Source organism: Salvelinus fontinalis, chromosome 6, assembly GCF_029448725.1.
Source record: "Salvelinus fontinalis isolate EN_2023a chromosome 6, ASM2944872v1, whole genome shotgun sequence".
Lineage (NCBI taxonomy): Eukaryota > Metazoa > Chordata > Actinopteri > Salmoniformes > Salmonidae > Salvelinus > Salvelinus fontinalis.
The window spans coordinates 47,933,543-47,947,111 of NC_074670.1; the positions used below are offsets into that span (position 1 = coordinate 47,933,543).

Here is a 13,569-nt window from a genome sequence, read left to right on the forward strand (position 1 = left end):
CATTATCCTTGAAATAACACTGTAATATTACGAAGAGAGAGCAACCCAACCTCTGAGATACAGACAAAGTGTCAGGCACCAGATGAAAATAGTTGCAAATATAAAATAAATTATATTTTTAAGATGTACTCCAAAAAAATAGGTAATTTGTTAAACTCCAATTAACTCACTTCTAGTGGGGAGTCTGGTTCATCCAGGATGTTCTGTTCACTCTGCATCCGCTGCATCGTCCCTGTAGAACTGGGGTCCATTATCAGTACGTTCTGACTACAGGGTCTGGCAAACTGACAGTCACTCTTTCTGGAGTCAGTCGTCCTGCACACCTCGTAATTGTACACGTGCTGTAGAGTTCCTGTCCCCAAAGTGTCTGCGTAACGCGGTGGATAATACGGAATAACCGGGAGGTTGGAATGATAGAGGATGCGAGACTGTCTCCATCTGTATATTTTCACTGATATAATAACAACTAAACACGTGATGAACAGAAATGAGACTACAGCCAAAGCCAAGACCAAGTAAAAAGTCAGGTTGTCATTGTACTCCTTGTCGTGCATAACGTCAGTGAACTCCGAGAGCACTTCAGGGAAGCTGTCCGCCACCGCCACGTTTACATTGACTGTAGCTGAACGAGAGGGCTGCCCGTTGTCCTCCACTACAACAGTGAGCCTTTGTTTCACAGCATCTTTGTCATTGACTTGGCGTATAGTTCTAATTTCCCCATTCTGCAAGCCCACTTCAAACAGCGCCCTGTCTGTCGTTTTCTGCAGTTTATAAGAAAGCCAGGCATTCTGTCCAGAGTCCACATCAACAGCCACCACTTTAGTTACAAGATAGCCCACATCTGCTGAACGAGGCACCATTTCAGCCACCAGAGAGCTGCTAGTCTGGACTGGGTACAGAACCTGAGGCACGTTGTCGTTCTGATCTTGAATTAATATGTTGACACTCACATTGCTACTGAGTGAAGGAGAGCCTCCATCTTGCGCCTTAACTACGAGTTTAAGTTGTTTTATTTGTTCATAATCAAAGGAGCGCACCGCATGTAAAACTCCGGTTTCAGAGTTAATGGTTATGTACGTGGATACTGGAGCTCCACTGATTTGCGTGTCCTCCAAGAGGTACGATATTCTCGCGTTCTGATTCCAGTCAGAGTCCAGCGCACTGACAGTAAATATGGACATTCCAGGAGAGTTATTCTCTTTGGCGTAAGCTGAGTATGAGCTCTGATGAAACAACGGGGCATTGTCATTTACGTCGGAGATTCTAAGATGTAAAGTCCTGGCGCTAGAGAGAGGAGGCGAACCAGAATCTGTAGCTGTAATAGTTATGTTGTATTCTGGTGTTGTTTCTCTGTCAAACCCTATATCAGAGATCAAATTGTAATAACTTGTTATCGACGATTTTATCTTGAACGGGAGGTTAGTATCTGTAGTGCATGAAATCTGTCCGTTCCTCTCTGAATCCCCGTCTTTTACATTTATAACGGCTATCGTAGTTCCAGGAGGAGCATCTTCAGACACAGGGCTGGAGAAAGACATGACGTTTATGACTGGTGCATTGTCATTAACATCAATAACTTCAATGACAATTTGGCTGGTGTCTGTAAATCCGCCCTGGTCTTTAGCTTCTACTCTAATATCATATTTCTTATCTTTTTCAAAATCGATATGCCCCAAAACGGATATGATTCCTATATCCTTATCTATGACAAATATATCCGCTATGCTCCCCTTCAATTTTGAAAAACTGTATGTTATTTGTCCATTTGATCCACTGTCTGCATCGCTGGCATTAACGGTTGTAATATAGGTTCCTTTCGGTGCGTTTTCCATCACAGTAGCCCTGTACACCGACTGGTTAAACACAGGCGCATTGTCATTGGCATCTAGGACATTGATCTCTATATTTACTGTGCCAGATCTCTGCGGATTTCCACCGTCTACAGCGATTAGCTTTAAAGAGAGACGAGGATGCTCCTCTCTGTCTAACGGTTTCTGGAGAACCATCTCTGCATATTTACTACCGTCTGGATTGGCAAGTTGTTTTAAAACAAAATTGTCATTTGGTGTTAATACATATTTCTGTAAATCATTAACGCCTACGTCGGGGTCCTCTGCGCTCTCTAATATAAAGCGCGCACCTATAGTGGCTGACTCACTGATTTCCAATTTTAAGTCACTATTTTGGAAGGTGGGGGCATGATCATTCACATCAAGAATTTCAACTGTAATACGATGCAGTTCAATAGGGTTTTCTAGAATCATTTCGAAGCTGAAGCTACACGGCGTGACGTCGCCACAAAGCTGCTCTCGGTCTATTCTCTCACTCACGACTAGAATCCCTTTGTCTGTCTTCAGCTCTGTGTACTGAATGCTTTCTACGGTCACGATACGGGCCCGTCCCGCTCGGAGCCGTTTCAAATCTAACCCCAGGTCTTGAGCTACGTTACCGATAAGAGAGCCTGTCTTCATCTCCTCCGGAATAGAATACCGGATTTGTCCACTGACAATATGACTGAAATACAGGAGGGAAAAAAGTACTTGCCACCGCAGTCCACACAAACGCCATGTTTTAGGTTGAAGAAGTCCTTTAAATTCCATAGCCAACAAAGAGTAACATTCACAAGTAATGTCTTATTGTGTATTCTCAAAAATTGTGAGCAAATACTATTCGATGTTTCGTTTCAATCCAGACTATATTCGCTGCCCTTTTGTAAATCTATGAATCAAAACGAGTGTGTCTATCTCGGTCGCGCCCCACTTCGTATGAAGCGCAGAGTCTCTTCGTCTCCGGTGGTAAAGCGCAGTGATAGGGGAGGGGTCTTCACTTCTTGACAACAACGGACAGAAATTATTTCACTTATCAACAGCGGCCCTCAGAGTCCAAAACATGAACATCATAAGACACTTGAACATGTAAATCCGTTCAGAAGTGATTAAACACTGGACAGAATTATTTTCTTTCCAAAATAATCTATATCCGAATCACTAGCTAAACACTTCACTTTCTGCAATCGAAATCAATGCAAGGTTCATCATTACAATGCTATGACCAACAAAGGGGGAAAAAACTACAATTTTAATGCCCACTAAAAAATGACACCATACCATCAACCTCATATTGGATAGTGGTAAAAAAAGTCAATATAACAGCCGTCCAAACCATGACTCAACACAACAAACCATAACCTATGAATGTTGACGGTAAAATGATTGGTAAATGCTAAAAAGTGTAGTGACATTATAGAAAGAGGTAAGAACCAGGGACAGTACACTGTACAGTGTGAGAGAGCGAAGCCGCCCTCTGCTGCTATGAAGACAGAAGTGTCACTGTCCATAAAGGGTGGTGCTGAAACGGCATTACAGCGCTACCGATTGACCAATATATCACAAGCACTTCTGCCCAGTTCGAAATACATTTTACAAGCTCAGCAGACATACAACTCAGCAGACATACAACTCAGCAGACATACAACTCAGCAGACATACAACTCAGCAGACATACAACTCAGCAGACATACAGCTCAGCAGACATACAGCTCAGCAGACATACAACTCAGCAGACATACAACTCAGCAGACATACAGCTCAGCAGACATACAGCTCAGCAGACATACAACTCAGCAGACATACAACTCAGCAGACATACAACTCAGCAGACATACAACTCAGCAGACATACAACTCAGCAGACATACAGCTCAGCAGACATACAGCTCAGCAGACATACAACTCAGCAGACATACAACACGAGCCTAAACCTTTTCATAGGTAACAAAAAAATACATAATCAATGATTTACCGGAATAAAATTACAAAGAGAGAGCAACCCAACATCTGAGATACCGATAGAAAGAGTAAGACACCCGGAGGAAATAGTTCATAATTTAAAAAGGCAAATTGTAAATATGTAACTACTCAAACAAAATGTACTTCATTATTTAAACTGCAATAAACTCACCTCTAATGGAGAGTCAGGTTCATCCAGGATGTTCTTTTCGTTCTGCATCCGCTGCATCGTCCCTGTAGAACTGGGGTCCATTATCAGTACGTTCTGACTACAGGGTCTGGCGAACTGACAGTCACTCTTTCTGGAGTCAGTCGTCCTGCACACCTCGTAATTGTACACGTGCTGTAGAGTTCCCGTCCCCAAAGTGTCTGCGTAACACGGTGGATAATATGGAATAACCGGGAGGTTGGAATGATAGAGGATGCGAGACTGTCTCCATCTGTATATTTTCACTGATATAATTACAACTAAACACGCGATGAACAGAAATGAGACTACAGCCAAGGCCAAGACTAAGTAAAAAGTCAGGTTGTCATTGTACTCCTTGTCGTGCGTAAAGTCAGTGAACTCCGAGAGCACTTCAGGGAAGCTGTCCGCCACCGCCACGTTAACATTGACTGTAGCTGAACGAGAGGGCTGCCCGTTGTCCTCCACTACAACAGTGAGCCTTTGTTTCACAGCATCTTTATCATTGACTTGGCGTATAGTTCTTATTTCACCATTCTGTAAGCCCACTTCAAACAGCGCTCTGTCTGTCGCTTTCTGCAGTTTATAAGAAAGCCAGGCATTCTGTCCAGAGTCCACATCAACAGCCACCACTTTAGTTACAAGATAACCCACATCTGCTGAACGGGGCACCATTTCAGCCACCAGAGAGCTGCTAGTCTGGACTGGGTACAGAACCTGAGGCGCGTTGTCGTTCTGATCTTGAATAAAGATGTTGATACTCACATTGCTACTGAGTGGAGGAGAGCCTCCGTCTTGCGCCTTAACTACGAGTTTAAGCTGTTTTATTTGTTCATAATCAAAGGAACGCACCGCATGTAAAACTCCGGTCTCAGAGTTAATGGATATATAAGTAGAGACTGGAGTTCCACTGATCTGCGTGTCTTCCAACACGTACGATATTCTCGCGTTTTGGTTCCAGTCAGAGTCCCGCGCGCTGACAGTAAATATGGACATTCCAGGAGAGTTATTCTCTGTGACGTAAGCAAAGTAGGGACCTTTATCGAACAATGGGGCATTGTCATTTACATCAGAGATTCTAAGGTGTAATGTCCTGGCGCTAGAGAGAGGAGGCGAACCAGAATCTGTCGCTGTTATAGTTATGTTGTATTCGGCCACCGCTTCTCGGTCAAAAATCGAATCTGTTATCAAATTGTAGTAATTAGTCAATGAGGATTTGATCTTAAATGGAAGGTTAGTATCTATAGAGCATGTAATCTGTCCGTTTCTCTCTGAATCAGTATCTTTAACATTTATAATAGCAATAGTTGTGCCGGGTGGAGCATCTTCAGACACAGGGCTGGAGAAAGACATGACGTTTATAACTGGTGCGTTGTCATTAACATCAATAACTTCAATGACAACTTTACTAGAGTCTGTTAAACCTCCCTGGTCTTTAGCTTCAACTCTAACTTCATATTTCTTATCTTTCTCGAAATCTATCTGGCCCGAAACAGATATGATTCCTGAGTTTTGATCTATGACAAATATGTCCGCTATACTACCCTTCAACTTCGAAAAACTGTAGGTTATTTGTCCGTTTGTGTCGCGGTCTGCGTCACTGGCATTCACGGTTGTAATATAAATGCCCTTTGCAGCGTTTTCCACCACAGCAGCCCTGTACACTGACTGGTTAAACACAGGCGCATTGTCATTGACATCTAGGACAGTGATCTCTATATTTACTGTGCCAGATCTCTGCGGATTTCCACCGTCTACAGCGATTAGCTTTAAAGAGAGACGAGGAAGCTCCTCTCTATCTAATGGTTTCTGGAGGAACATCTCAGCATATTTACTGCCGTCTGGATTCGCATGTTGCTTGAGAATGAAATTATCGTTCGGAGTCAAAATGTAATTCTGTAGGGCGTTTAGGCCTACATCAGGGTCCTCTGCACTTTCCAATAGAAATCGTGATCCAACGGTAGCCGATTCGCTGATTTCAAAATGTATGCCTTTATTTGGAAAAGCAGGAGCATGATCATTTACATCTATTATTTCTACAGTCACACGATGGAGCTCCATTGGATTTTCTAGAATCATTTCGAAGCTGAAGCTACACGGCGTGACGTCGCCACAAAGCTGCTCTCGGTCTATTCTCTCACTCACGACTAGAATCCCTTTGTCTGTCTTCAGCTCTGTGTACTGAATGCTTTCTCCGGTCACGATACGGGCCCGGCCCGCTCGGAGCCGTTTCAAATCTAACCCCAGGTCTTGAGCTACGTTACCGATAAGAGAGCCTGTCTTCATCTCCTCCGGAATAGAATACCGGATTTGTCCTCTGACAATATGACTGAGATACAGGAGGGAAATGAGTACTTGCCACTGCAGTCCACACAAACGCCATGTTTTAGGTTGAATGAATCCTTTATATTCCATAGTCAACAAAGAATAACATCCACACGAATATTTCTTATATGATATCCTCAAAAATGGTGAGCAAATACTATTCGATGTTTCGTTTCAATCCAGACTATTTTCACTGTCCTTTTCTTATCTATGGATCAAAACGAGTATGTCGGTCTCTCCGCGCCTCGTATGAAGCGCAGTCACTCCGTCTCCTCTGGTAGAGCACAGTGATAGGGAGGGGACTCCACTGACTGACAACACTGGACATAAATTATTTCACTGATCAACAGCGGCCCTCAGAGTCCAAAACATGAATATCATAAGAAACTTGGACATGTAAAACGTTCCCGAAGTGATTAAACACTGGACAGAATGATTTTCTTTCCAAAAGTATCAATGTCAAATCACTAGCTAAACACTTCACTTTTTCAATATAAGTACATGAAGGTTCATCACTACAAAGCTTTGACCAAGAATGGAAAGAAACTGCCATTTTATAACTTAGAAAAAAAGTATACTAACCCATTAACTTCAGATTGGATCGTGCGTAAAAACAAGTCAATGGAACACCCGTTCAAACCATGACTCACTACAACAAACCAATACCGATGTATGTTGACAGTAATATGCTTGGTAAGTGATCAAATCTATAGCGACATTATAGACTAAGGTAAGATCCAGGGATAATACAGTGTGAGAGATTGAAGCAGGGCTCTGCTGCGGTAAAGACGTGTTCTTGTCCACACAGGGAGGTGGTGAAACGGCATGACAGCGCTACAGAATGATCAATATCTCACCAGCACTTGTGCTCTGCTCGAAATAGGTTACATTTATAAGAACTCAGCAGACATACAACAGGAACCTAAACCTTTTTATATGTTATCAAAAAAATACATAACACTTGCTTTACCCCTAAAAAATGACAAAGAGAGAGAGTAACCCAATCTCTGAGTTACCGATAAAAAGAGTAAGAACACCGGGGAAAATAGTTCAACATGTAAATGAAGGCATGTTGTAAAGAGGTACTCAAACAACATGAGCTACTTCGTCTGAATTCCAATCAACTCACCTCCAGTGGAGAGGCTGGTTCATCCAGGATGTGCTTTTCACTCTGCATCCGCTGCATCGTCCCTGTAGAGCTGGGGTCCATTATCAGTACGTTCTGACTACAGGGTCTGGCGAACTGACAGTCACTCTTTCTGGAGTCAGTCGTCCTGCACACCTCGTAATTGTACACGTGCTGTAGAGTTCCTGTCCCCAAAGTGTCTGCGTAACGCGGTGGATAATACGGAATAACCGGGAGATTGGAATGATAGAGGATGCGAGACTGTCTCCATCTGTATATTTTCACTGATATAATAACCACTAAACACGTGATGAACAGAAATGAGACTACAGCCAAAGCCAAGACTAAGTAAAAAGTCAGGTTGTCATTGTACTCCTTGTCGTGCGTAAAGTCAGTGAACTCCGAGAGCACTTCAGGGAAGCTGTCCGCCACCGCCACGTTAACATTGACTGTAGCTGAACGAGAGGGCTGCCCGTTGTCCTCCACTACAACAGTGAGCCTTTGTTTCACAGCATCTTTATCATTGACTTGGCGTATAGTTCTAATTTCCCCATTCTGTAAGCCCACTTCAAACAGCGCCCTGTCTGTCGCTTTCAGCAGTTTATACGAGAGCCAGGCATTCTGTCCGGAGTCCACATCAACAGCCACCACTTTAGTTACAAGATAGCCCACATCTGCTGAACGGGGCACCATTTCAGCCACCAGAGAGCTGCTAGTCTGGACTGGGTACAAAACCTGAGGCGCGTTGTCATTCTGATCACGGATACTAATTTTGACTGTGGCATTGCTGCTGAGAGAAGGGGAGCCTCCATCTTGAGCTTTGATATACATCTCAAACGATTTAGTTTGCTCATAATCAAAGGAGCGCACCGCCTGGATGACACCTGTCTCTGCATTAACGGAGATGTAAGACGATATTGGATTTCCATTTAATTGAGATTCTATGAGCAGGTAGGACACGCGTGCATTTTGACCCCAATCTAAGTCGTGGGCTCTCACAGAAAACACGGACCCCCCCGGAGAGTTGTTTTCCATCACATTCGCAGTGTATAAACTCAGCTCAAAAACGGGCGCGTTGTCATTAACATCTGAGATTCTCAGTGTGATGGATTTACTCGCGGAGAGGGGCGGGGTACCCTCATCTACGGCTGTGAATGTGATGTTATATTCGACATTGCGCTCTCTGTCCAAAACACCATCCGTCACAAGGGTGTAATAGCTCTTTAAAGACGACTGGATGGCAAACGGGATCTTAGTATTTATCGAACAATCTACCTTTCCGTTTTTATCAGAATCTATGTCTTTGACATTTATTATAGCCACGGTAGTGCCACTGATCGCATCCTCGGATACTGGACTCGAGAATGACGTCAGTGTAATCAAGGGGACATTGTCGTTCACATCAATAACGTCAATTATTACTTTTGTGGAAGCACTTTGTCCTCCTTGGTCTTTGGCTTGCACGCCGAGTTCGTAGTGTTTATTTTTTTCATAATCAATTGGTCCACTGACTGTTATGTCGCCTGTATTTTCATGCAATGCAAAAAGCTCAGCAAAATTATTGGACATGCGCGTAAAATAGTAAGTAACTTGACCATATAAGCCTTCGTCTCGGTCTGTTGCGCGGATGGTTGTCACTAATGTTCCTTTAGGTGCATTTTCTGTTACTGTCGCCTTGAAATTAGGTTGTGTAAAAACAGGGACATTATCATTGGCATCAAGTACTGATATTTGTATTTTAAGTGTCCCAGATCTCTGCGGTTCACCGCCATCCACAGCAGTCAATGTCAGAGGCAGGTTATCATTTTTCTCTCGGTCTAAAGGCGCAAACAGATACATCTCCACATATTTACTGCCGTCGGAACCAGTCTGGATTTTAATGTTGAAATTATCGGTAGGGTGCAATGTGTAGCCTTGAAGCGCGTTGATACCAACGTCGGTATCTGTCGCACTCTCCTGCAATATCGGTGTCCCCGGTAGAGCAGACTCAGAGATATCTAATTTGATTTCCTTTTCGTTAAAAAAGGGGGCATTATCGTTAACATCTAGTATTTCTACTAGAATACTATGCAGCTGCATCGGATTCATCATAATCATCTCGAAGCTCAAGCTGCAGGGCGATGTCTGCCCGCAAAGCTGCTCCCTGTCTATCCTCTCTCCCACGACCAGGGTCCCTTTGTCTACATCCAACCTGATATACTCGCTGCTATCACCACTAACAATGCGAGCACCTCCCGATTTCATTTGCTTAGCGTTCATTCCTAAATCCTCCGCCACATTTCCAACAAACGAGCCCTTTCTCATCTCCTCTTGAATAGAATAACGAATCTGCCCGAGAATCATCTGGAAAAGGCTAACAAGAATAAAGGCCTGTACTTGCCGTTTGAGACAGCGCCCATTTTTGGCAGATGCCGTGGCGTCAAACCAAAGCATCGAAATCCACATGATACAATAAGACCACACAAGCTGTATACACATGCGATGAAACACTGCTGGTCAATGTTGACGGTCTTAGAATCCATCCATTTAAAAGCTGGCGTCGACAAAACAGAATACTGGAAAAGGGAGACCCAAGAGGGCATTCGTGATGGTCCCTCAATCACTGACAAAATGAGAGAATATGGGAGGTACAGAGGAAGTAAAGCAGTATTTAAATCGACTGAAGTTTGCTTTTAAGACCAACAGCGGCCCTCTGAGTCCACTATAAGAATAGCTAGCAGGTAGTCAGTCAATGTAAAGACCTGAGAAACGCATGCATTTTCTCTCAAAGTTATGAATCAGAAACCGACTTTCAAATGTTATAAAACAATTTTTTAAAGTTATTTGCATGAGGAGAAAGAACACAAAAGGATAGATGATGTAAAAAGCATACACCATTTCTCGAATGTTCCTACAAACCGGAGGCACAAAATGCCAGATGACACCCTTTACCAAAGGAAGTTTTATGACATTTCAAAATTCACTGATGTTTTCCTAGGACAGAATTGGACATATTGAGATGTATTCCAACGCAATTTGCTATAATTTAAACTAGTTTAACTCACCTCTAGTGGGGAGGCTGGTTCATCCAGGATGTGCTTTTCACTCTGCATCCGCTGCATCGTCCCTGTAGAGCTGGGGTCCATTATCAGTACGTTCTGACTACAGGGTCTGGCGAACTGACAGTCACTCTTTCTGGAGTCAGTCGTCCTGCACACCTCGTAATTGTACACGTGCTGTAGAGTTCCTGTCCCCAAAGTGTCTGCGTAACGCGGTGGATAATACGGAATAACCGGGAGATTGGAATGATAGAGGATGCGAGACTGTCTCCATCTGTATATTTTCACGGATATAATAACCACTAAACATGTGATGAACAGAAATGAGACTACAGCCAAAGCCAAGACTAAGTAAAAAGTCAGGTTGTCATTGTATTCCTTGTCGTGCGTAAAGTCAGTGAACTCCGAGAGCACTTCAGGGAAGCTGTCCGCCACCGCCACGTTAACATTGACTGTAGCTGAACGAGAGGGCTGCCCATTGTCCTCCACTACAACAGTGAGCCTTTGTTTCACAGCATCTTTATCATTGACTTGGCGTGTAGTTCTTATTTCTCCATTCTGTAAGCCCACTTCAAACAGCGCCCTGTCTGTCGCTTTCTGCAGTTTATACGAGAGCCAGGCATTCTGTCCAGAGTCCACATCAACAGCCACCACTTTAGTGACAAGATAGCCCACATCTGCTGAACGAGGCACCATTTCAGCCACCAGAGAGCTGCTAGTCTGGACAGGGTACAGAACCTGAGGCGCGTTGTCGTTCTGGTCCTGGACCAAAATTCTAACAGCCACCACTGAACTGAGAGGTGGAGACCCCCCATCACGTGCAGTGACGTTGAAGTCAAACGACTTGATTTGTTCGAAATCGAATGACCTGGCAGCATGGATGGCGCCATTTTCTGAGTTTACCGAGACGAAAGAGGACACAGCCAACCCGTTAACCTGTTTATCATCAAGAAAGTAGGAGACACGAGCATTTTGGCCCCAATCAGCATCACTTGCCCTCACTGCGAATATGGAAAACCCTGGCGAGTTGTTTTCCTGAATAGATTTACTATATTCAGGTTGAACAAACTTGGGTGGGTTGTCATTGACATCTGATACTTTAACTGTTATGTTCTTACTGCTGGAGAGAGGCGGAGAGCCTTCATCTGAAACGTTAATAGTGACGTTATACTCAGACACCGTTTCTCTATCCAAAGGACTTTCGGTGACTATTGTGTAATAATCAGTTAACGACGACTCTATTTTGAATGGAATATCTGCATTAATAGAGCACAGAACGATACCGTTACCGTCCGAGTCTGCATCCTCTACGTTAATAACAGCTACAGTGGTACCAAGGGGAGAATCCTCGGAAATCGAATGAGAAAATGACATGAGCTGTATTGTGGGGACATTGTCGTTTTCATCAGTGATTTGTATAACGACTTTACAAGTATCGGCAAGACCCCAGTGGTCTTTTGCCTGTACATTTAATTGATAATTGTTTGTCTTTTCAAAATCTACTTTAGCTACCAATTTAATTTCTCCAGTGGTAACGTTCAGCTCAAACAGTTCTTTAGCTTCTTTGGAGACATGAGCCATAGCAAAAGTTACTTCTCCGTTTATTCCTTTATCCGCATCATTTGCACTGACTGTGGTAATCAAAGTCCCCTTCGGAGAGCTCTCTTTAACGTCTGCTTTATAAACTGGTTGGCCACACACGGGTGCATTGTCGTTAGCATCCAGCACTGTAATATGGATGCGGACAGTGCCAGACCTCTGAGGCTCGCCTCCGTCTGTAGCTATAAGCACCAACGAGAGGGTCTCCTGCTTCTCTCTGTCGAGTGGGTGTTGTAAAATCATCTCGATGTATTTACCACCGTTGGATAGGCTGTGCACCTCTAATTGGAAATTATCTGTCGGTTTGAGATGGTAATTTTGTATACCGTTGACACCGACGTCTGGGTCGACTGCGCTCTCCAGAGAAAAGCGCGTAGCTGACACCGCAGATTCACTGATTTCCAAACTGATTTCTTCCTTTGGAAATGATGGTGTATTATCGTTAATGTCGCGAACCTCGACTGTAACCCGATATAACTGAATGGGGTTTTCTATAATAAGCTCAAAGCTGAAGCTACACGGGGTAGTCTGTCCGCATAGCTCCTCTCGGTCGATTCGCTCTTTAACAACGAGAATCCCTTTGTCTCGGTTCAGATCTACATACTGTCGAGTTCCTCTGGTTATAATACGAGCTTTACCGGACACTAGCCTCTTCACCTCCAAGCCTAAATCTCTACCAATGTTTCCAACGATCGACCCCTCTGCCTGCTCCTCGGGTATGGTATACCGTGCCTGCCCAGTCACGGAATCTAGGGCGCATAGACAAAGAATGAAAAACAGTACTTGCCATCCGCGTCTGCGGCCTGTCGAACACCAATCACCCATTCCACCGGGAAAAAAACAGATAACTGATATATTTACTCCTTTAATGATACAATATGGCTCGTCTGTATATCCAGAAATGAGAAAAAAACGACTGTATTTCCGAAAGAAACGAATGGAAATAATCCGTGGGATGTCTATGCCAAGAGCTCTCTGTCCGTTTCAGAAGGTCTATCTGCGTCTGTCAGTGAGAGAGAGAATATAGGAGGGCCCCACTGTGCCACTCAGAGATAGAATTAACGTCTCGAGTGTATCACTGATCAACAGCGGCACTCGGAGTCCAAACACGGCAAACGCAATGCAGAAACACACAAATCCACGTTTCACACGCACCAAAACGTCAATAGGTATTCAATAGCGCACAGCCCAGGGAAATTAAGATTTGATGACAAAACTAAGTATTGGAAACTACAGTATTTCTAAAGTGCTTCAGGAAAAAGACAAAATGAATGAATTGAAGAAAAAAAACGAATCATATAATCTCAGAATATGTAGGGTTGTTGTAAATGCACTATAAGCACCACTGGACGAGCAATGGTCGGGTGGTTCAGCACACGTGCGGTGGACAGCGACAGGACGACTGACCAAAAGTGTCAGAGCAACCCCAGCTCAACGACAATATTTTCGTTTCCAAGCCACATATACAAAATAACCTCCACATACCATTTCCTCATAAATACCTGGT

The 13,569-nt window shown here is 43.7% G+C and overlaps 2 protein-coding genes across 9 annotated transcripts in view; both read right to left on the reverse strand.

The window, feature by feature from the left end:
• The window catches only part of LOC129857957 (protocadherin gamma-C5-like), a 193,666-nt gene that overhangs the window by 141,406 nt on the left and 38,691 nt on the right, over window positions 1–13,569 (reverse strand). For 2 of the 8 annotated variants that reach the window (XM_055926722.1, XM_055926720.1), the window contains exon 1: window positions 7,429–10,049. The exons of 4 other annotated variants lie outside the window; for them this stretch is intronic. In XM_055926722.1, coding sequence (XP_055782697.1) covers window positions 7,429–9,903 — 2,475 coding nt within the window. In that variant the 5' untranslated portion in view covers window positions 9,904–10,049. Of the gene's footprint in view, window positions 1–3,959; window positions 6,592–7,428; window positions 10,050–10,469; window positions 13,074–13,569 lie in introns of those variants that run through there. 2 more of the 8 variants (XM_055926740.1, XM_055926738.1) reach the window with 2 other exon arrangements.
• Window positions 147–2,775, reverse strand: LOC129857964 (protocadherin gamma-A11-like). Its single transcript, XM_055926757.1, has one exon. The coding sequence runs from the start codon at window positions 2,598–2,600 to the stop codon at window positions 162–164; it is 2,439 nt and encodes an 812-aa protein (XP_055782732.1). The 5' UTR covers window positions 2,601–2,775; the 3' UTR covers window positions 147–161.

Excerpts from the sequence above, each read along its gene's own strand:
- LOC129857964 (XM_055926757.1), bottom strand. The coding sequence starts at position 2,600 with ATGGAATTTAAAGGACTTCTTCAACCTAAAACATGGCGTTTGTGTGGA.